The 19,750-nt window shown below is 36.9% G+C and overlaps 3 protein-coding genes across 3 annotated transcripts; 2 read left to right on the top strand and 1 right to left on the bottom strand.

The window, feature by feature from the left end:
- Nucleotides 1-832: 832 nt before the first annotated feature.
- LOC126610072 (NDR1/HIN1-like protein 6) lies at nt 833-2,111 on the top strand. The gene has a single exon (XM_050278036.1). The coding sequence runs from the start codon at nt 1,112-1,114 to the stop codon at nt 1,841-1,843; it is 732 nt and encodes a 243-aa protein (XP_050133993.1). The 5' UTR covers nt 833-1,111; the 3' UTR covers nt 1,844-2,111.
- Nucleotides 2,112-6,790: 4,679 nt separating this feature from the next.
- LOC126610071 (uncharacterized) lies at nt 6,791-10,081 on the top strand. Its single transcript, XM_050278035.1, has 6 exons — nt 6,791-7,148; nt 7,277-7,409; nt 7,922-8,025; nt 8,131-8,302; nt 8,399-8,530; nt 8,645-10,081. The coding sequence occupies exons 1-6, from the start codon at nt 7,108-7,110 to the stop codon at nt 9,857-9,859; spliced, it is 1,797 nt and encodes a 598-aa protein (XP_050133992.1). The 5' UTR covers nt 6,791-7,107; the 3' UTR covers nt 9,860-10,081.
- A 5,039-nt stretch (nt 10,082-15,120) lies between these two features.
- LOC126610070 (LOB domain-containing protein 41-like) lies at nt 15,121-16,549 on the bottom strand. The gene is made up of 2 exons (XM_050278033.1): nt 16,217-16,549; nt 15,121-16,098 (listed from the first exon to the last, which is right to left on the bottom strand). The coding sequence occupies exons 1-2, from the start codon at nt 16,404-16,406 to the stop codon at nt 15,371-15,373; spliced, it is 918 nt and encodes a 305-aa protein (XP_050133990.1). The 5' UTR covers nt 16,407-16,549; the 3' UTR covers nt 15,121-15,370.
- Nucleotides 16,550-19,750: the final 3,201 nt, after the last annotated feature.

The following is a 19,750-nucleotide window of genomic DNA, read 5'->3' as shown; positions in this document are numbered from 1 at the left end:
TACCAAAGGCAAAAGCATCTTGCTGGGCCGACATTGACACTAAGAGACGAAAGTTAGAGGAGCAAATGGGATTAGATACCACAATAACCCTAGCTGTAAACGATGGATACTAGGCGCCCTTAAGTGAAATTTTAAGTGGGCAGCTGTACTTCACTAAAAACATAATAAATGTTTAGTTCTAATAACCACAAATGCTAATAAGCACATAACACGCCACTTAGTACTGTGGTCTATTGGTATCCCTCTTAACTTGTAAGTGAGATATCTTAGGTTTGATTATCACCAAAAGCGAATTTGAATCACATTATTGCTAACCCATTGTGAGGCTTAACCACTCTCCCGCCCTTTACTGTAGATAATATCGTTTGTTAAAAAAAAAAAACATAACACATCAAACATTAAAAAGAAATCATCTACTATTTTCTAATTGAAGAAAAATAACAAGTCACAGTTATAATAAATTGTTTTCCGCCAATGCTGTAAATCACTATTTGGATTATAGAAAAATCATTTGGTTTATGTATGTTATAATAAATTGTTTTCCACCAATGTAGTAAATCGCTATTTGGATTATAGGAAAATCATTTGGTTTATGTATTTAATTTTGATTAATTGTAACTAACAATGAAGTTATCCAGTTCAAATAACATTTGCATTCGTTACAACAAAAGGGAGTAAATTTAGCGGATTATTTTGAGCCTAAAATAGAAAATTGGTAGGTGAAACCCACAAAACCCGTTTTGACGCACAATTACAATACAAGGCCAGCAGGAGTCAAATGTTTGACGATGCCCACACATACATAACGATGTCCTTAACCAATCGAAATCACCATATATATCCCTACGAAAATCCCACCTCCTCTTCCTCACATTGACGTCCACCTTCGGTCTCCAGCCATCATCCACCCGACCATCATTCAATCGAAGACGAAGAAAGATCAAGTACCTCTCTTTTTTCTTCGATCTCCAAACTTACCTAGGTTGTACGTCCAATCTATGCATGCAAATGCGTGCACATTAAGTAATTGAAGGGTTAAGTAGGTAATACGTACTTGATTCAATTGCTATCGCAACCTAGGTAGTCGTACCATCGAAATTTATCATATATTATGCACCCCGGCCCCAATCACCCTCCGCCATACGTGATGCTCCAAGATCAAGGCCATCCAGGTCCCCATGGCCGCAATCCTCCTCGCTTTAATGGCCAATATCGTCCCAATGGGCACCGCAAAAGCAGTTGTCTGAGATGCTACTGTTGTTGTTATTGTTGCATCTTCATAACCCTAGTGGTGATCATTGCAGCCGTGGTCATCAGCCTAATAATTATCAATCCCAGTGTGCCCAAATACGGTATTAATGACTTCTCTGTCAAGGCATTCAACGTCACCCCTGATTTCAACCTCCACGCGCAATTTATGGTCACGGTAAAAGCTGTGAATCCCAACAAAAAAATCTCCATTATATATGAGAAGGGCAGCACCGTGCAGCTCAAGTATTCCGGGATGAAGCTTTGTACCGGGGTGGTCCCACATTTTCGTCAACCGACGAGCAATACCATCATGATCAACGTGGATTTGAACGGAGACTTGAAAGGGAGTGACTTTCAGGGATCCATAGGGGAGTCACTTATGAAGAAAATCAAGAGTGGCAGGGTCCCTTTGACTGTTTCAGTTAGGGTACCGGTCAATGTAGGGCTTGGGAATTACAATATGTTGCTGAATCCAATCGGGATTTACGTCGATGCCTCCATGGTTGTCAACAATTTGTCCCAGCCAGATAAGAAAGTACAGATTTCAGACACTAAATATGACTTTAATTTTGGATTTAAGTTCAAAAAATGATAATCCACATAAATGTCATAACCTTGATTTCAGAAAAAATGTACAAGGTAAAGCATTAGGCAAGTTATTTACTAGCTCGCTAGCTGCTTAATTTCTGCCGAGGGAAGATCGATTATATGGTTAGTTAATGTGTGGTTCTTGCACACAACAAAATTTCCCTCCTTTTTCTTTCAAATGTAGATAAATTGCATATCAATTAAGAAAATTTCATGTTTAAAGAGTTTGTGTAAAGAGAGACTTTGAATGTGGTCCCTAGCTTTAACCGAAATCTTGTTGGTTTTCAGTTTTTTATTGAAGCCCTTGATATTAATGTAATAGTGTATTTCTAAGTAGGCTATTATATTTTTTAAATAAAAAATTGAAATTTGTAATTGACTATATTAATTAAGGAGATTTTAAATTAAACTCATAAGGGTAATTTGTGGGATTAAAAATATTAAAGGTATTATGCTCTCCAATGTATTGTATCTATATATAAACATGAGTACATTCATCAAAATTAACCAAAAAAATATTGTACCAAAACATGGGTACATTTTTCAAAACCCATAAAAAAAAAAGATATTAGGTTTAATAACATTATTAATTTTCTGCGATTAAACTTGACATGGATAGTAGTGGATACATTCTCAAATCAACGAAATAAAATGTACCTATATAAGTTAAAAAAATGGTTTAGAAAAAAATTTAATTGATTTTATATAAAACATGGGTACGTTTTATATTTAAAAAAATGATACATTTTACATATAAAAAATTAATATATTTAAAAATGGTACATTTAAGATTAAAAAAATTGTATGAAAAGGTGCATTTAAGATTAAAATATTTTTATAACGAAACTCACTTTATCAAACTTATTCTAATTTATTTTTTTATTTGGAAATGTTTTGAATTGAAAATTAATCTAAACTACATATGAACGAAACTCACTTTATCAATCAAAAGAGGGTGCCAATACATTTTTGTCTTTTATCATAACAAAAAAGTTGAGAACATTAACATAATTTCACAAAGCAAAATTATGGCATCACCTGTAGGTAATTTTATCATCTCTAATTTATAAAAATAAATAAAAAAATAAATAAAAAAAAAACCCTCTCACAATCTCTCTCCCACTCCCACGTCCTCTCTCACTTCTTCCTCTCTCCTTCAATTGTAAAAATAGAAGTAGAAATTTCACACACTTTTTGTGTGGGCATATACCAGTTGGGAGTTTAATAGAGGTGTGGGTATTAAAACTCTATACCAGTTACTAATCTTTTTTCAAATTACTAATTTTTATTTTAAAAAATTATGTAACTTACATGTAAATTCATTAATACATTAAGGATAGGAGATTTCGACCAAATATTAAAACTAATAAGGTTTTAGTCAATAGACACTAGTAAATAAGGATTAGATACTAATTTTTCCATGTGCAAATACGTTTTTTGGACGTACGTGCATGGTTTATCGGTGCTTTTGTTCAAGAACCACCTTGACCAAATTTTAATTTGCTCTCTGTGGGTGCATGCATTGGTATAGATAAGTGTTACAGCACTAATGTAGGAAGGCTCATGGGGTCAGAAACATGTAATTAATTAACAGATCATGAATAGTTTTGTACATATTTTTTCCCTTCAAATCGAGAGGAAATTGATCATGAAAACAGGGATTGGATCAATCGGATTGTAAACCATATACAATAACCTATTTGTGTCAAATTTGAATATGCGGGTTCGATCCCCACCAAGTTCCTTCTCACTTAACATCTAATCCACGTTGTTCTACTTAAAAACACTCGTTATGATGAACGTCATATTTGACCTCTCCCTAGCTATTGGGATTCATCAATAATTTTCAACACACACGTAAGGGTCATCATTTGGTTGTAGGGCTGCAGACGGTCGGCTGGAACTCGATGGGTGAAAGCCCGGCCCAAACCATTAACGATCCTACAAATATGTGAGATATATATATATATATATTTTTTTTTTTTCCCAAAAGAAATGTGTATATAAGTATTGTCCTTATTGTCAGATATGTTTATGTTATCAAATAGTAAACAATACATTCCGATGCTATTTAATAAGGGATATGCTATCCACACACCTCATTTTACTTCTCACACACCTTTTGATAATTTATATTCATTGATCTTCTTCAATTCATCCGATCCGACGACCGAAAATTAAAAATGTGTGTGAGAAGTAAAATGGGGTATGTGGATATCACATCCCTTTAATAATATGATTTAGTAATTTTTTTTTTCACTTGTAAGTGAGAGGTCTTAGGTTCAATTGTCATCAAAGTCGAATTTGAACCACATTATTACTAGCATATTGTGAGGCTAGCCCACCCCCTCTTCTTAGTATAGATAATATCGTTTGTTAAAAAAATACATTCAGACAACACGATGTTTAAAAACAACATAACTAAAGACATTTTTGGATCAACTTGTGGAGCTTATTTTTCTTTCTTTTTGCTGGGATTGGTTTAGTTGTTTGTTCATGTTTGGGAGATCCTTGTGTAGTCGGGTCAGTCCACCTTACCGCTTGTAAGTGCAAGGTTACATTTCTTGTTTGTCGGAAAACGTTTCAATGAATGAGATATAAAATACACATCTTGGTTGGAACATGTAGATTTAATTATTTTTCTTACATCTTTATGAGCTGGACCCAACTAGTTAAATGGAAAAAAAGTACATCGGATACCAAATTTATATTTTCTCCTTTGGAGCAAAACTCATATGCAACTTTTTCTGAAAATGTAAAATAAGATGTAAATATGACTTTTACATCTCAAATGTACTATAAAAATAAAATAAAAACTGGGGAAGTGGACCTTTGCAAACATTACTGTTACGTACATGCTACAACAAAGTTGGTTAGACTTGATACTACACAAGAAATCAGCAAATCAAATTCACAGAACAGAAGGAAAACTCAATCTATTTGCAAGCAAACGAGATCAAAATAACGTAAACCATGACTGCTACCGATACTATATCAACTACGTTGAAGGATATGAGAAATGAAGAGAAAAGAAAGAAGAAAAGAGGAATGGAATCCATTCCAATGTGCGGAGTGCACTAATGATTATCAAAAAAAGAAACACTACAAAAAGAATGTTGTGAGAGTAAGCAAGCCACCTTTTTAGTTATCTTATATATTGAGCATCATTATCCATCATTGGAGCTTTGCCTTTATCCACCACGCCATGCTTTGCTCCCCCAACTCAACACTGCAGGTCTGCACCTTATTGCATGCCATCTCTCATCATGTATGCAGTATGCCCCTGTGGCATCAGTTGGTCACCAGCTCAACATTTACTCATAAATTACTAGTTTTAGAGAGAGAGAGAGAGAGAGAGAGAGAGAGAGGTGGGTTTGATTACCTATTCCTGGAAAACAACCAACCACGCAGCCATTTTGTGCTTTTGTTTAGGTGAAGCAGCTTCTGCGTTTACATATTATTTTTCTTTTATCACTTTTATCCGACAAGGAGGAGAATGAGCAGATGGGGTCCAATGTCAATGCGTGTGTGTTAAGGTTGTGCCCAAAATACAATAATGTTCAACTTATACAAATTACAAGGGTCAGTGCACAAACTACCCCAACCATACCAATTTTTTGGCTCAATAATGTTATGAGTAATACCTCTTTCTATTGTACATTTTATTCGCGGTTAAAAGATTTCTCTTGTTCTTTCAAAAAACGAAAAAAACAAAAACTCACACTTGGAACATTTTATTTTTATGTTTTTTATGTTTTTTCAACGATATTTTAATGTATTAGAGAGTCATTAAGTGTCTTTTTTGGAACATCCGATAAAATTAGAACGATACACATAGTTAAGTTAAGCCACACAATAGGCCAAAAGCACAACTTCTACATCTTTTTTAAATTTTCATGTGAGTCAAACCTGAGAATTTTTAATAAACACCTACCATTTAAAGAGCACAATTTCATTACACAATATTTTCATCTTTATCTGAAATTTGGAATCTTAATGGCTATATAAACTTTCTGCTATCGAAGTTTCTGTAACCAATTTTCGTCCAATTCGTTTTTTTTTTCTTTTCAGCCCGTGTTTATATAGCTTTTGTGTTTCTGTGATTTTGCCACTTTCTAATTGATTCATGACCACGTTGTTCTGGTTTCTTGGAGCCAGCTGACTTCATTCAAGATGAATTTTCAGAGATTGTTGTGATTTGGTTTGATCAACAATTTCTTTGTTTTAAAAAGAAAACAAGGAAATATACCTAGATAAGTTTTTTTTTTTTTTTAAATAGGACCTTTTCTGCTAAAAAGAACAAATTTACAATTAAAATTAAAATCTTTTTTACTATTATTATGTTTGGAAGTGCTTTTAAAATAGTTGAAAAGTAAAAATGTTTTTGGTACCAAATTTTAGCAAAAATGCAAGTAAATCTTAGAAAATCTCTTAAAGTGCTTCTTGCAAGAATAATAATTGTTGTAGGAAGCACTTTCAAACAAGTCTATAACATGTTTTATTGTCTATTTAGTGTGCATATCAATAAAATAAATCAAAACTATAATCCATAGTAAGTCATTGATCAAGAAGCTTCAATTGGGGTTTTTTTTACTTCTCATTTTGTGTCCTCTTGGAGTCATCAAATGTCATCATTATCCAATCTTTTTTCCTAGGTTGTCTCTTCAGTGATCAACAATGAGCCTTTTTCCTTTTCAACACACAATTATCAAGAGGGAAGCGTTATTAGCACTCAAAAAATCTCATTCTGCAATCATCACAAATGTACTTTTCTTTCTAAATATAGAAAGTTTGAAGTATAGAATGAGAATTTTGGAATGTCAATAACAATTTCCTTATCAAAATTATATTAAAAAGGGGACTTTTGCAAAAAAAAATTAGCCCCATGTCCAGTTGCCTAGTCTCTATTAACGAGGATTTCCGTAGTGGCCTCACAAGTGTCCCGAAAGACTTGCAGTGGGAGCAGTTTCTCAAGGAGACCAACAACTGTCTCGTGCCTCCACTCTCTCTCTCTCTCTCTCTCTCTCTCTCTCTCTCTCTCTCTCTCTCTCTCTCTCTCTCTCTCTCTATAAACCTTCTCAAACCCACTCCTAAAGTGATCAACCCAACTGTCATGGTGGTTACTAGTTCTTCAACTTCTCTCCTTCACATTTTCTCTCTTTCCCATTATTCCTCCAAGCTTTAGCTGCAAATGAAGATGGTTTTCATTGCTACCATTTTGTTCTTTCACCTTCAAAACAGCCCAAAATTTGTTCTGCGATTGTAGAAATGTTTGACATCTTATTCGGGTGGCGAAAGGCTTCGAAGTGGTAATTTACTACAAAACTTGCAATTTTGAAGCTGTTTTATGTTTTTTGTTGGAACTGTATCATGGTTTCGTCTTCTATAAACCAAACTCATTGTTTTGTTTTGTGTCTGCTTGTTTTTTCGGTTACAGCAAGAGCCTGATCAAAGAGGTACAGTGCCGGCTCAAGTTGCTAAAAACCAAGAGGCAAACAATTGTGAGGCAACTACGCCAAGATGTTGCGGAGCTGATCAAACATGGTCACGAAGACAAGGCCTTCAACAGGGTATGAATGTAACAGTTGAAACCCCGTGACATCTTCTCTGTTTTTCTCATTTAATTCGTCATGAATATTTTAGTTAATTATTTCATAGTACAATATAGTTGGTTGAACTAATCTGGCAGCTGAGTTTGTTACCATTTTTATGATTCTGAATTCCGTGATTCCCCCAGAAGCACTTTTGGTTAAGAAAGTTGTTAGTTAAAACATAAAAGTACAACCACCAGAAAATATGCGTTTGTTGGAATTTCTTGATAGTATTGTGCTGCCAACAATTCTGTGTTTTCTGGGATTCTTTTACTTTTCTTTCTCGTTGATTTCATTTCTCTAATTTTGGGTGACAAAAGTGGTGCGGTTAAATTAAAGTGCTACCAAGAAAAACTTATGCCAAATTACTATGAACACTTTAGATGTGCTTGTGTTACAAGTTACTATTAACAGGTTGGGCCATTTTATTACCCAAAGTTGGAGAATTTCTGCTGCCTGGAAAATTAATATCACATTCCTCACCTTTTCAGGTTGAGCAGATAATCAAAGACGAATCCGTAGAGGCACTGTATGAATTGTTGGACAATTTCTGTGAATTCATCCTCATCCACTTTCCTTACATCCGCAGACGCAAGTATGCCTTGATCTGAATTTTTCCTATTTTGTTCCTAAGTTTTTGTGTTTTCCTCCACTTGATCTCAAGTAATTGTGTTTGTGCTGCAATTTGGTGGTTTTTCAGGGACTGCCCAAATGACATAAATGAGGCGGTCTCAAGTCTTATATATGCTTCTGCAAGATGTGGGGATCTGCCTGAGCTTAGGAGGATCAGGAAGCTATTCGGAGAACGTTACGGGCAGAAATTCAAAATGAGTGCTCTTGAACTACTCCCTGGGAATCTGGTGAACCGTGAGGTACAATGTCAAGTTTAACGATTTTGCAACAAATTTTTTAAAGGGTGTTTCTGTTGATCTCATAAGGGTGTGAACTAACAAAATCCAAAACTACAGGTAATAGAGAAACTCTCCGAAAAGTTGGTAACAGATGATATGAAGCATATATTGGTCAGTGAAATAGCAAGAAATTACTGCATCAAACCAGAGGTTTTAGCTATTGAGTACTATTCAGAATGGCAACAAAAGGTAATTACAAATTACACACTTCAATAAATATATATGTATAGAGCATTTATGCCATTATATAGCTTTTATCATACTTAAATTTCGAATTTGAGTCCCTTGTTCAATGCACATTAGGTGAAGGAAATCAGTGGACATCAAGCACTGGATGCATATGTCCAGACTTGTTATGAACAAACCGAAACATCTGAAAGGAAAATTTTAAATGTTGAGGAAATCGAAAGAGAACCCGTAGATGCTGATTCTATTGTATCTAGAACTTCTGCTAGTTCTTCATTAGCTACGCCACTGATTGAAGGGAATTTTTCTGAAGTTGGTTCTCCAAATATATCTACCCCGGGCACTGAAGAAAGTCGGGGCAGTACTTCTGGCAGCACAAGTCATGCTACAACAAGAGATGAAGATATTGTGATTTACCTTGATGACATAGAAGAGGTTCAGTTTTCTACAACAAGAGATGCAGACTCCCAGGACCAAAGACTCTTCAAATTCAAAGCTATAGCACCGAAGAAAGAGACTCCCGTAAGCAGTTGTGATCTCAGCTATGTGGATTGTTATGAGACGTGGAGTGAGAATTCCGAGTCAAAAAGCCCTAGGAGATCAAGTTGGAAGGGAAGTGGGAAAAGACTGAGGAAGAGATCGGTTTCTCAGGAAAATCAATGGTTGAAGGATAATGAATGTCAAAGTTACTATGGCAGAAAGCATCTGAAAAATCAAAGTAGGTGTGGAACTGATACAAGGATATTAAGCTGTGGCTGCGCCCTGGGAAATCCATGTTATTTTTCCTTCCGAAACGACGAAAATATTGATTGTGAAGTTCAACCGTGGAAGCTAAAGAGAGGGATTACAACTAGGGTTGGATTTCCAACTCATGGACATGAACAATTGAACAGGGGAGTCGAATGGAGTGCAGTGCCTCGAGAGCGAATGAGGAGGAAGAACTATGGCAATGAAGCTATGCTGTACAATGTTTTCACATATCCGGATCATCAGCATCCCAATATGCAAAACAAGGTGATCAAAGGAAGAGTGGAGGAATCGCATTTTCGATGCAGGCGTGCCTCATATAGTCCTACATCTCCAAATGTGACTAATTCTTGGAGTGCAAGAAAGGAAACGGTGCCTCCTTATTTCAGAACCGTGACAATGCCGCCTGAAAGAGCCAAGGACAATCACAAAGACGACTTCCAACGATCATATTCCAACGCCTTCCAGTATCCTACTCACGTCCACCCCAAGCTGCCTGACTATGATGACATAGCAGCTAAATTCATGGCACTAAAGAAAGAGCGTCTGAAAAATAAGCCTCATTGCAGCAACCAGAAAATTTAGCTTAGAACAAGGCAGTTTTCACTATATAGGATCCCTAGCTTTGTAATCTTTCAATTCAATTACACATTTCAAGTCTCTGAGGATTTCTTCTTTAGAATTTCCATGTAATAGAAAGTAGAATTTTTTTTTTCTCTTGTTAGACAACGTTTAGAACAACTTGTTCTTATGGTTAATCTTCATTTTTGTTATGAGCAATATTACTACTCTAAGTTTTGGGACGCAGTTACTCATTTGATATTGATTTATGTGTGAGCTGGGCCTTCAAACCCCAATTGGTCAGTGTCGCACTATCCTCCTCCGTCATTTTCCTCCATTTGTTTTGGTTCAGTGGCCAATTCTTAATAAAGTTTTGGTATTTCACTAGTCCCATAATTTCTACATACAATTCAGACGAAACGGTGCTTAAAAATTGGGGAATTGGGGTTTTATGTGGTTTTTCCTTTTAACAAGGCGATGTTCTATTCTAAAATACTCTATTTTACATCAAATGAAATTTGAACCTTGGTGCTAAAGGAACGACACTTTATCGTCACAAATAGGCAGAATGTAAGGAGACTAAAGAACGAAACGCAATAAAATAAGAGACTACAAAATTTAACAATGCTATAATTAACACATACACGAAAAGTAGTTCACAGCTTACGAAAATTTATAATAACTCTGAAGTGTTGATTACTCCGTCACTTAGAGCCTTATTAGATCCAATCACATAATTGTCAAAGAAAAGGCTCAAAGCAGCGAAGTATCCAGAGTATTGAATATCAACATAAAAAACAGACAAAATAGGAGACAACAAAATTTAACAATTCAAAGAGTGTTACAATTAACACAAACACACACACACAACAAAACACTTCACAACTTGCAAATTTTTACAATATTGTAGCCAGAGAAAATTGAAAAGCCGTTGACGTGGATTTAAAGGCTTTAAATGACAAAATATTCAATACACCAGAGCATTGTAGCCTCACTGTACAACTTTTTTTAACAAACGATATTATTTACACTAAAATGGTAGAGAAATAGGCTAAATCTTATAACGAACTAGTAATAATGTGGTTCAAAATTCACTTTTAACGAGAATCAAACTTAAGATCTTTTCACTTGTATTAACCATCAAGACAAAAGCAACGGGTACTTCTAAACCCACCTACATGATATACTCATAGGCCTCGTTTGGTGGGTCATATAAGAAACCAAATAGGACTAATAATACGACCTAGTCGTTTGATATCCTCTCTCGTATTAAATAGTCACCGGATTAATTTAGTTTATTTAGTAGGGTATACACCTGCATAATAAGTCCTTCCAAAAGAGTGGATTATTAGTTCAATTCCCTTCCCTCTCTCTCGCACTTCGTTCTCCACGACATCTGATTGAGCGCCAACAGCTGGGTGTACGGAATTCAATTGGAGACGACGGGGAGTCCATGGGACCATGACTCGAGTTCTTGGGGAGATAAAGCTTCGGACTTTTTTGGGGTAAACTTCTTGGCCGCGCGCTTTTTCTCCTTGATGGCGGTGACGACGGTGGGGATTTAGGGGAGGGAGATGGAGATTACGGTGAGAGTTATAGAGCTTGAGGAAATTGAAATTGGGTTTGTGGGTTTTATCATTTTCATCATCATCGTCAGTGGGTGAAAGGTGGGAGGAGGAGGAGGAAGAAGAGAGGGCGGAGGAAGGGAGGAGTTTTGGTGAGAGGTATTGGTTTGGGGTATGGGGGTAGGGAAAAAGATGAGACCAGAAGGCAATGGCAGTCCATGGAGCTTGTCTCTCTTTATCTCTCACTTCTATATTTGATTAAGCGAAGGTTTTGTGGATGAAGTGGTGAAGAGATTTTGGGAAGACGAGACTGAAAAGATGATTTCAATATTTTTTTTAATTTTATTTTAAGTTTGATTTAAATAAGGGAAGATTTTGTTCTTTTTTAATTTGACCCATTTAGAGCAAGTCCACCCCTAAAAAAAATGTATCAGCACCCAGCTCATTTAATCCACTCAGTGAATAGTCATAGACTTCAATGAACAGTAATAGGCCAAATGCATCTTCACCCCTAAAAAATACGCTGGCACAAACGATCTCCACACCTATAAAATGCGATGGCACCTAGCCCATTTAAAATATTATTAATTTTTTTTATAAAATAATAAATAAATAAATAGTTTTAATTTCGGATAGAATTTTTAACCAACCTCGTCACACCATATGTCATTATCATAATAAAATTACATAAACTCATCAAATAAACTTAAAAAAACACACTAAATAAAATTACATAAACTCATCAAATAAACTGGAAAAAAAAAACACACTAAATAAACTAAGAACTTTATTGTTCCACCACAAGCTCCTTTTAATTATCTTGACCTTGTTGCAATCCCCATTGGTGCTCAATCAAGTCACTTTGATAGGTACAATGCCAGTATGGCTCTTGCAATGAAGTGTACCGCTCAGCGATCAATTGATTGTAACATCCATCCAGTTCTAATGGCTCTTGTTGCACGGGATCTTCGGTGCCATCATGAGCACAATAAATACGTGTTCCTGAGTTGTTCATTGTGTTCGGCTCGTATTCGTTGACGGCATCATAATCATACTCATCTTCCATAATCATGTTGTGGAGAATAATACACGTCATCATGATGGATCGAAGTACCTCGACATCAAACATTCTAGCAGCTGACCTGAAAATTGCCTAACGAGCCTGCAGGATACCAAAACAACGCTCTACATCCTTCCTACACCACTCTTGACATTTTGCAAAGTGTTTTTCTTTTTCACTCTGTGGATGTGGGACTGTTTTGACAAACGTTGTCCACTTTGGGTAAATGCCATCTGCACCCGTCGTATGTATGGCCATTGATTGAATATGTGACTTTTGGTGCTTTTCCTTGCAGCACTTCGTCGAAGACTGGAGATTGGGCAAGGACATTCAGATCATTTTGAGCTCCTGGAACACCAAAAAATGCATGCCAACTCCATGTATCAAATAAAGCCACCATTTCCAAAATGATACTTTTGGCTCCTTTTCTGTCGTCCTACGCTCCTTGCCACACACTTGGACAGTTTTTCCAGGTCTAGTGCATGCAGTCGATGCTTCCAATCATGTCAGGGAAGTCTCGCATCTCACCCTTCCTCTGTAGCCTTCGCAGATTCCTATGCGTCAGTTTCCGGAGGTACTCACTCGTATAGAAGGCTTCGATTGCGGAGCAAAGCCGCCTCAGGGACTCCAGAAAAGTTGATTTTCCCATCCTCGTTATCTCATTCACTTGATCTACATATACTCCATATACAAGCATCAACAAGGCAGCAATAACTTTTTGCTCAAGAAGAAGACCTAGAACATGAAAAACATCAATTTTTTGCACAAAGTATTGATCATGGTTGCAAATAGCATTCATGATTTTGTCGAACAAACTTTGTTGCATTCTAAAACAACATCTAAAAACATGATCAAAGAATACACAGTTGGGGATAAAATAATCTTCCAACAGATTTGTATCTCGTTTTTCCCTTTTTCTATCAAAGTTTGCTGCACATCTGGGTTTGGATATCTAACCCACAACTTCCATGACACGGCGAGAATGTAAGGCCCTTTGCCTTCTATGGTCATCATCCTCATCCTCCTCATCTCCACCTCCACCTTCCTCGAGATTGACCAATTCTTCCTGTTGTGCCAACAATTTTTTTTGTTGCTCCTCAAACTGTTTATACACTCTCATTGAAGAAAACATTGTAAGAACTCAAGATTTGAAAACAATGAAGAATGATTCTGAGCTAAAAAGAAGGATTGATTTTGGTGTGAGGATGGATGTAGGGATGTAGGGTTCATATGGACAAAAAAAAAAGGATGAGGTTCTTAGGTATTTTTTTTCACACAAAAAGTATATGAAGGCTTTTGGTAGAAAGTGTTGAAAATATTGAAATATGGTGTAAGGTGAAAGATGATGGTTAGGTATTTATAGGAAAAAAAATTTTAAATTTTTTCTGTTTTTTTAACAATTTTTAATAATTTTATTAAGTGAATTAATCTGGACTATTGGATTTGAAAAAAGATTCAAATCCAACAGCCTAAAGTATGACACGTGGCAAATGGTAACAATTCTGACAGTTGGGTTTTTTTTAAAGCCCGAAAATCGTGGACCGTTGATCTTTGGATTGAACGGCCCAAAACGCGCCACATTATTTAGCTGTTGGATTTCAAAATCAAAAATTTTTTACCGTTGGAAATCCAACAGCAGAAAACTAGTCATTGGAAATTCAACAGCCCAGAAAGGGCCACGTGGCCTCCCCATCTGATCGGTGAGTGCGCTTGTGTATGCAGGCCCCGCCTCTGATTTCTTGTCAGCAACGCATGCCCAGTCGCACATGCTTCCCACATGCCTAACGCAAAAAAATTGCAAATGCCTAGCGACGTCACGTTGGTGTCAACATGACGTCATATAGGCCAGCTCTTTGGTCTGTCGATTCTAGGGCGGCCTATGGCTTGGCTTGGGCTGGGTGCCAACCTATTAGGTTGGGCTGTAGAGTTTTAGCTGGGTGCCGGGCTATCAAGCCCCGGTGGACTTGCTCTTTATGGTCTTGAATGTGTAAAAAAAAAAAATTCCATTGTTTACCATTAATCATCAATTTTTATCTTAAAAGAATAATACTTTGAATTGTTCCTATTTGGTATATTATTAAACACAGTATAAATAATACAATCGTTAGCTCGATACTGCACCAAACGTCAAATAAATTTAGTTACTACCATCCGATGACTATTTATCTTATCTAACTGAAAAAGTCTGAGTTGCCAAACGAGACTATAGACATCTATAAAAAATATTTACCAATTTAACAACCAGATAAGTGATATAATACGATGTAACTTATACAACGAGTACATCGCCGATGTGACGTCCCACCATTCAAGTTCTCCTTATCAGCAGCACTCAAAATAATAGATGGAAAAGAGAGACTAATAATAGATGGAAAAGAGAAGAAAAAGATGGTATCCGTTCGAGATTTTTATCCTTATCCTTCACTTTGGCGAAGCAAAACCCCCTTTTGCATGCGCAATGCCATGTGTCCAAGGGAAACCCAGGCTTCATGCAATGCCCACCTAGTACTTTACTGTACCCTACTCATCTCTCTACTTGTTCTTACTAGGCTACTCTACTCTCATGAAAACGTTGTTCCGACATCATGTATTTGTTTTCTTGTAGATTTTTCGGCATCAAGGCCGATAGACTGGTAAAATGTAAATTTCGAAGACAAAGATTTTGAGATTTTGTCCCCCTGTTCATTTACCATCTTCTTCTATACGCAAGTTCAAGGTTAAAAGTTAAAACCACATTTGTACATCTGATCTCAGCTTCACAAAGGGTAAAAAGGTAATAAACCAAAACTTAGAAACTTATAACAACTCTGAACAAAAGCAAGGGTCTTGATCTCTTCAATGCCAAACAAAAGAGCCGATCTGAGCCATCAAAACTGAACCGTTTTTATCGTTTCCGTTTTTTTCCACCGTTCAAGCCACGTAATCCAGCCCCAGCTCCATTTTACACGCGCCGTCGTCAGCCGGTGATACGGCGCCGAATCCAGCCTCAATTCTTCTCTTCTTCACCGGAACGACGTGGTTGGCACGTGATTGCGGCTGCAACCCAAGCGTCAGCTCCAAAGCTAGCTCCCCATCCTGAACAGACTCCGTCCGCTTGCGAGCCGACTCGGGCTCGGCTCGGAAAAAGAGCTCAGCCTCAGCCGTCTCTGACGAAATCATGCTCTCCGATTCCTTGCTATCACCGTCCACGTTGGCAGCCGCCTCGGACTGGTGACTCAGCGATGACTCGTGACTCATCGACCGGTTGAACTTGTCCGCAGAGCAGCCAGTCCAACTCGGCTTGGCCGATTCATCAGCTCCCGAGCCACAGCCAGAGCCCGAGCCGGAACCGACCTTGTTGGTCTTTGCCTTGACAGCGGACCGCTTGAAGCGGTACCGGGTCTTAACCTTCTGAGGATCGTTAGACGCGGCCGAGTTCTCGTCCTTGGACACGTGGCGAATGTCGTAGGCCTTGAGAGGCGGACCATGCCCATTCGCCGCCGCTTCGGAAGTAATCGGCGTAATCGGCTGGCCTTTCAGCACGGCTTCAACGGCGACTTGGCAGAGCTGCCAGCTCCCGGACCACAACAACCCGACCGACCCGTAAATCGGGTTCACAATCCGACCGCATGCCTCGTATAGCAAAGACCGAAAGATCGCTGTATTACCAAAAGCAAAAACTATTAGCCCCCTGTTTTGTGTTTGTTTCTCGGGAAAACAAAATGCCGGAAAATAACGACATGCAACCGGAAAAATCAAAAGAGAAAGAGGACTGACCAGGGCGGAGATGTTCGGGGCCGGCGTTGATGAGGTTCATGAGTCCGGCGCGGCCGTAGAACTTGGCGAGGAAGACGGTGGCGTTTGCTTGGGACTCCGGGCTCTTAATCCACTGCAAGCAAGGCCTGATGCTGCAATTCTCGCTGCAGCCCTTGCGGAGTATTCGGCATCCATTACAGCTTATCCGCATTTTCGCTTTCTTCTTCTTCAAAACAGAGAGATGGGCTTTTCTGGGTATTTAGAGAGAGAGAGAGAGAGAGTGGTGTTCTTGGTTTTAGGATTTTGGAGGAGGAGGAGGGTGGGGTATTTAAGTGGGGTGCGCGGTTGGGTTTATGGGGTGAGCTGCTGGGTTTACTATTTTTCTCTCTCTGCCCACTGGCTGGTGGGGGACGCAGCTGTTTTTTAATTGTGTGCAAAATAAGACACTGGTTTCCACACTCAAGGATTAAGATTCATTAGTTTAGATATTTTAATCATTTTTATTATTGCTTAATCCATTGTACTAATTTCTTTCATCACTCTCGATTTCAGCGCGTGAAACTTACTCCCAATTAGTGGGAGCCTTTGCTTCCTTCCCTTGGGTTTTGGGATTCACCCTTTTGATGGGATGAGTGTCCAGTTCGGAAAACTACTTTGGTTTTTTAATTTCAAGAATTTTTAAGTTGAAATATTTGGTAGGAAATTATAAATAAATAAAAGGATAATAGTATGGAGATTACATTTTTTAGTTCAAAATTTTAAATTAAATTTATAAACTAAATAATTTGGTTACTGATAATTGAATTACTATTTAAGCGTTGATTAACGTGTTTATTTTTTATTGAAAATACATCATTTGGTTTGTAAATTTTAGTTTAAAATTTTGATCTTCCTAGCATTACTCTAAATAAAATATAGTGTATTCGCACTTTTTGTACCTCTCACATTTGTCTCTCCAACATTACCCTAAATAAAATAGTGTGATTCACACATTTCTTTGTATGTCTCACATAATTTTTATTATGTTTGTACTTTGATCATTTTTCAATGAATTAAATTCGACAATCAAAATAAAGAGATGTGTGTCAAATGTAAAAAGAAATGTGTGGAGAACCTCATCATAAACAAAAGATTAGAGACACATTAGTAGTCCATTGTAATATTAGTGATCTCTTCACTTCTAGGTGATAAATTTATCAGTTAACTTCTATAATGATGTTCGTTGTTTAGTGTACATTGTGAAATGTGAGAATTTCTGAAACAATTCTTATCATTTATTTGTATCATATCATTGATATAGATGAGATCCACATATATCGGTGGATCCTACCTCTACTATAAAAATGTTACAAATAAATAGTAAGTGTAACACTGATCTATTACTCTCAAGAACTTTTTATTTAAATAGTTCAAAAAAAATTTACGATTGTCGTGGTGAGGGTAAGATGGTAAATGCATGGCGGAGGCGGAGGCAGAGACAGGTGGGGAAAAGGGTGGAGAGGCATGCAAATAGGAACAAAACCAGAGGAGGGAAGAGAGCGGCGCGTGTCAGGCACGTTGAGTGTCAGGGTGCGGTCGAATCGCCACATATCAGTGGAGTGGGTTCCAAGAGCCCGCTGTTTTAATGAAACAAAAATAAAAAGAAATTAATTAATTAAAAAAAGGAAGTGGCGCGTGGCAGCCACGTTGAGGTGCAAGGGTGCGGTCGTATCGCCACATATCAGTGGGGGTGGGGTCCAAGGAAACAGCTCAATTTCTTTTCTTAAAAAAAAAAAAGAAAAGGGAAATTAATTATAGAAGAAGCTGGAGTAGAAAAGGGTGAAAAAAGCTCCTGGTTTTCGGGAGGTCGTACTGGTTTCGGAAAAAACCGGGTGAGGGGATTAAAAACAGGGTGTCGGTTTCCGGTTTTGGTAGGGACTGTGGGCGCCCTGGAGAGTACATGACCTATTCGCCAACGGTTTTGGAGGGATCTCTCACTCACGACTGAACTCACTCGATAAATTTTCAATTGTGACGACAACACGGATGGTACATCATCTATTTTTATGTAATTAGTAGAAAATTATATTTTTTAAGTTATTAACTTTTTGACACACATATCTTACTATTTATGTAATGACATGTGATATTATCTATTTTTTTAAATGGAATAGTTGGTGGTTTCACCGTATCAATCCACCTTTTCAAAGAGCTGAACTGAAAAGACTCACAGAAGAATTTTAATTAGGAGGCCACCATCGTACGATTTTAATAAAAATAAAAATTGAACTCAAAACGTACCATGTAAAATACAAATCTAAAATTCTTTTCCGAACACTGGACCACCTCGTAGTTATTAAGTATTTAATCTTTTACATTTGCTTTGTTTTATTTTGGGTTTTATTTTTGTTTATGAAATTAAAATATCATGCTTATCCTATAAGGCAGGACGTCCTAGTTGGATTATTTTACGTAGAGACTACCAACACCTCGGTCCTAACACCACTCCACACGCAACTCCAGTTTCTTGGGTTTCTTTTCATTTTTATATTCTTTGTTTTGTTGAATTTTTTTTATTCCTTCTTAATAAATTTAACAGCCGCTTAGAATTAGAACTACAATATAATAATATTTCTTTTCATTAGTAAATAAGGGATTTTAAGTTTGATTCAAATTAAAAACGAATTTGAATTACATTAGTATTGAGCTATTGTGAAGCTTAGTCACTTTGCTCAACATAATGCAACTAATATTGTTTGTTTAAAAAAATAAAAAATAAATTTAACAGTTTAAAAATTGAAAGGTGTGCAAACAAATTTGCACAGAGGATTGCACGGTTTAGTCTGAGTTCCAATAATTGTATAACTTAGTTTGAAAGAACCACATGATATAATTGCAGAAATTTTTATCGAGGATAGTACTAGTTAACTTTTTATAGTGTAGAACTTTTTTTTTTTCTTCGATCAAGTTAAAATTCCGACAAGATTTGTATCAAGATCCATTGTTATATACCTTATCCACAATATTGTACGTATGCTACTTTCTATCGATTAATATCATACCTTTCCGTCAAAAATTCTAATTGCAAGTCGTGAACCGGTGGTTAGAGTATCCTCCCCTAGTTGTTCCGGAATCAAACTCTTCTCTTAAGCTTAGTGTAGTTTAGGATAGTAATGAACAAAGTTTGGCTGCTAAACAATTATCCTAGTTGGATTATTTTACGTAGGGAGGAGGATTCTCTTTTTTCCTAATCTCTCTCTCATTCCCTTCCCTCTTATTTGAACGGTTACATTTTAACTACGTCAACATCTTATATTGATTTTTTTATATAAATAATAAAACAAAAAATAATACATGAGAAGATGGGAAGAAATATGATGAAAATAAAAGGGGAGATAATCTTCTTTCTTACGTAGACACTGCCAACACCTGGGTCCAAACACCACTCCACACGCAACTTCAGTTTCTTGGGTTTCTTTTCATTTTTTTATTCTTTGTTTTGTTGAAATTTTTTTATTCCTTCTTAACAAATTTAACAGCTGCTTAGTATTACAATTAGTAGTATTTCTTTTCATT

The sequence above is a fragment of the Malus sylvestris genome, chromosome 17 (genome assembly GCF_916048215.2).
Source record: "Malus sylvestris chromosome 17, drMalSylv7.2, whole genome shotgun sequence".
Classification (NCBI taxonomy): Eukaryota; Viridiplantae; Streptophyta; class Magnoliopsida; order Rosales; family Rosaceae; genus Malus; species Malus sylvestris.
Note: the sequence above shows the minus strand (reverse complement) of the source record. Positions and strands in the feature narration are given on the sequence as shown.

Coding starts and splice junctions, on each gene's coding strand:
- LOC126610071 (XM_050278035.1), top strand. CDS start 7,108: ATGTTTGACATCTTATTCGGGTGGCGAAAGGCTTCGAAGTG. Junction 7,149..7,276: donor TGGCGAAAGGCTTCGAAGTG/GTAATTTACTAC, acceptor TTTCGGTTACAG/CAAGAGCCTGATCAAAGAGG. Junction 8,531..8,644: donor ATTCAGAATGGCAACAAAAG/GTAATTACAAAT, acceptor AATGCACATTAG/GTGAAGGAAATCAGTGGACA.
- LOC126610072 (XM_050278036.1), top strand. CDS start 1,112: ATGCACCCCGGCCCCAATCACCCTCCGCCATACGTGATGCTCCAAGAT.
- LOC126610070 (XM_050278033.1), bottom strand. CDS start 16,406: ATGCGGATAAGCTGTAATGGATGCCGAATACTCCGCAAGGGCTGCAGC. Junction 16,099..16,216: donor CCCCGAACATCTCCGCCCTG/GTCAGTCCTCTT, acceptor TTGGTAATACAG/CGATCTTTCGGTCTTTGCTA.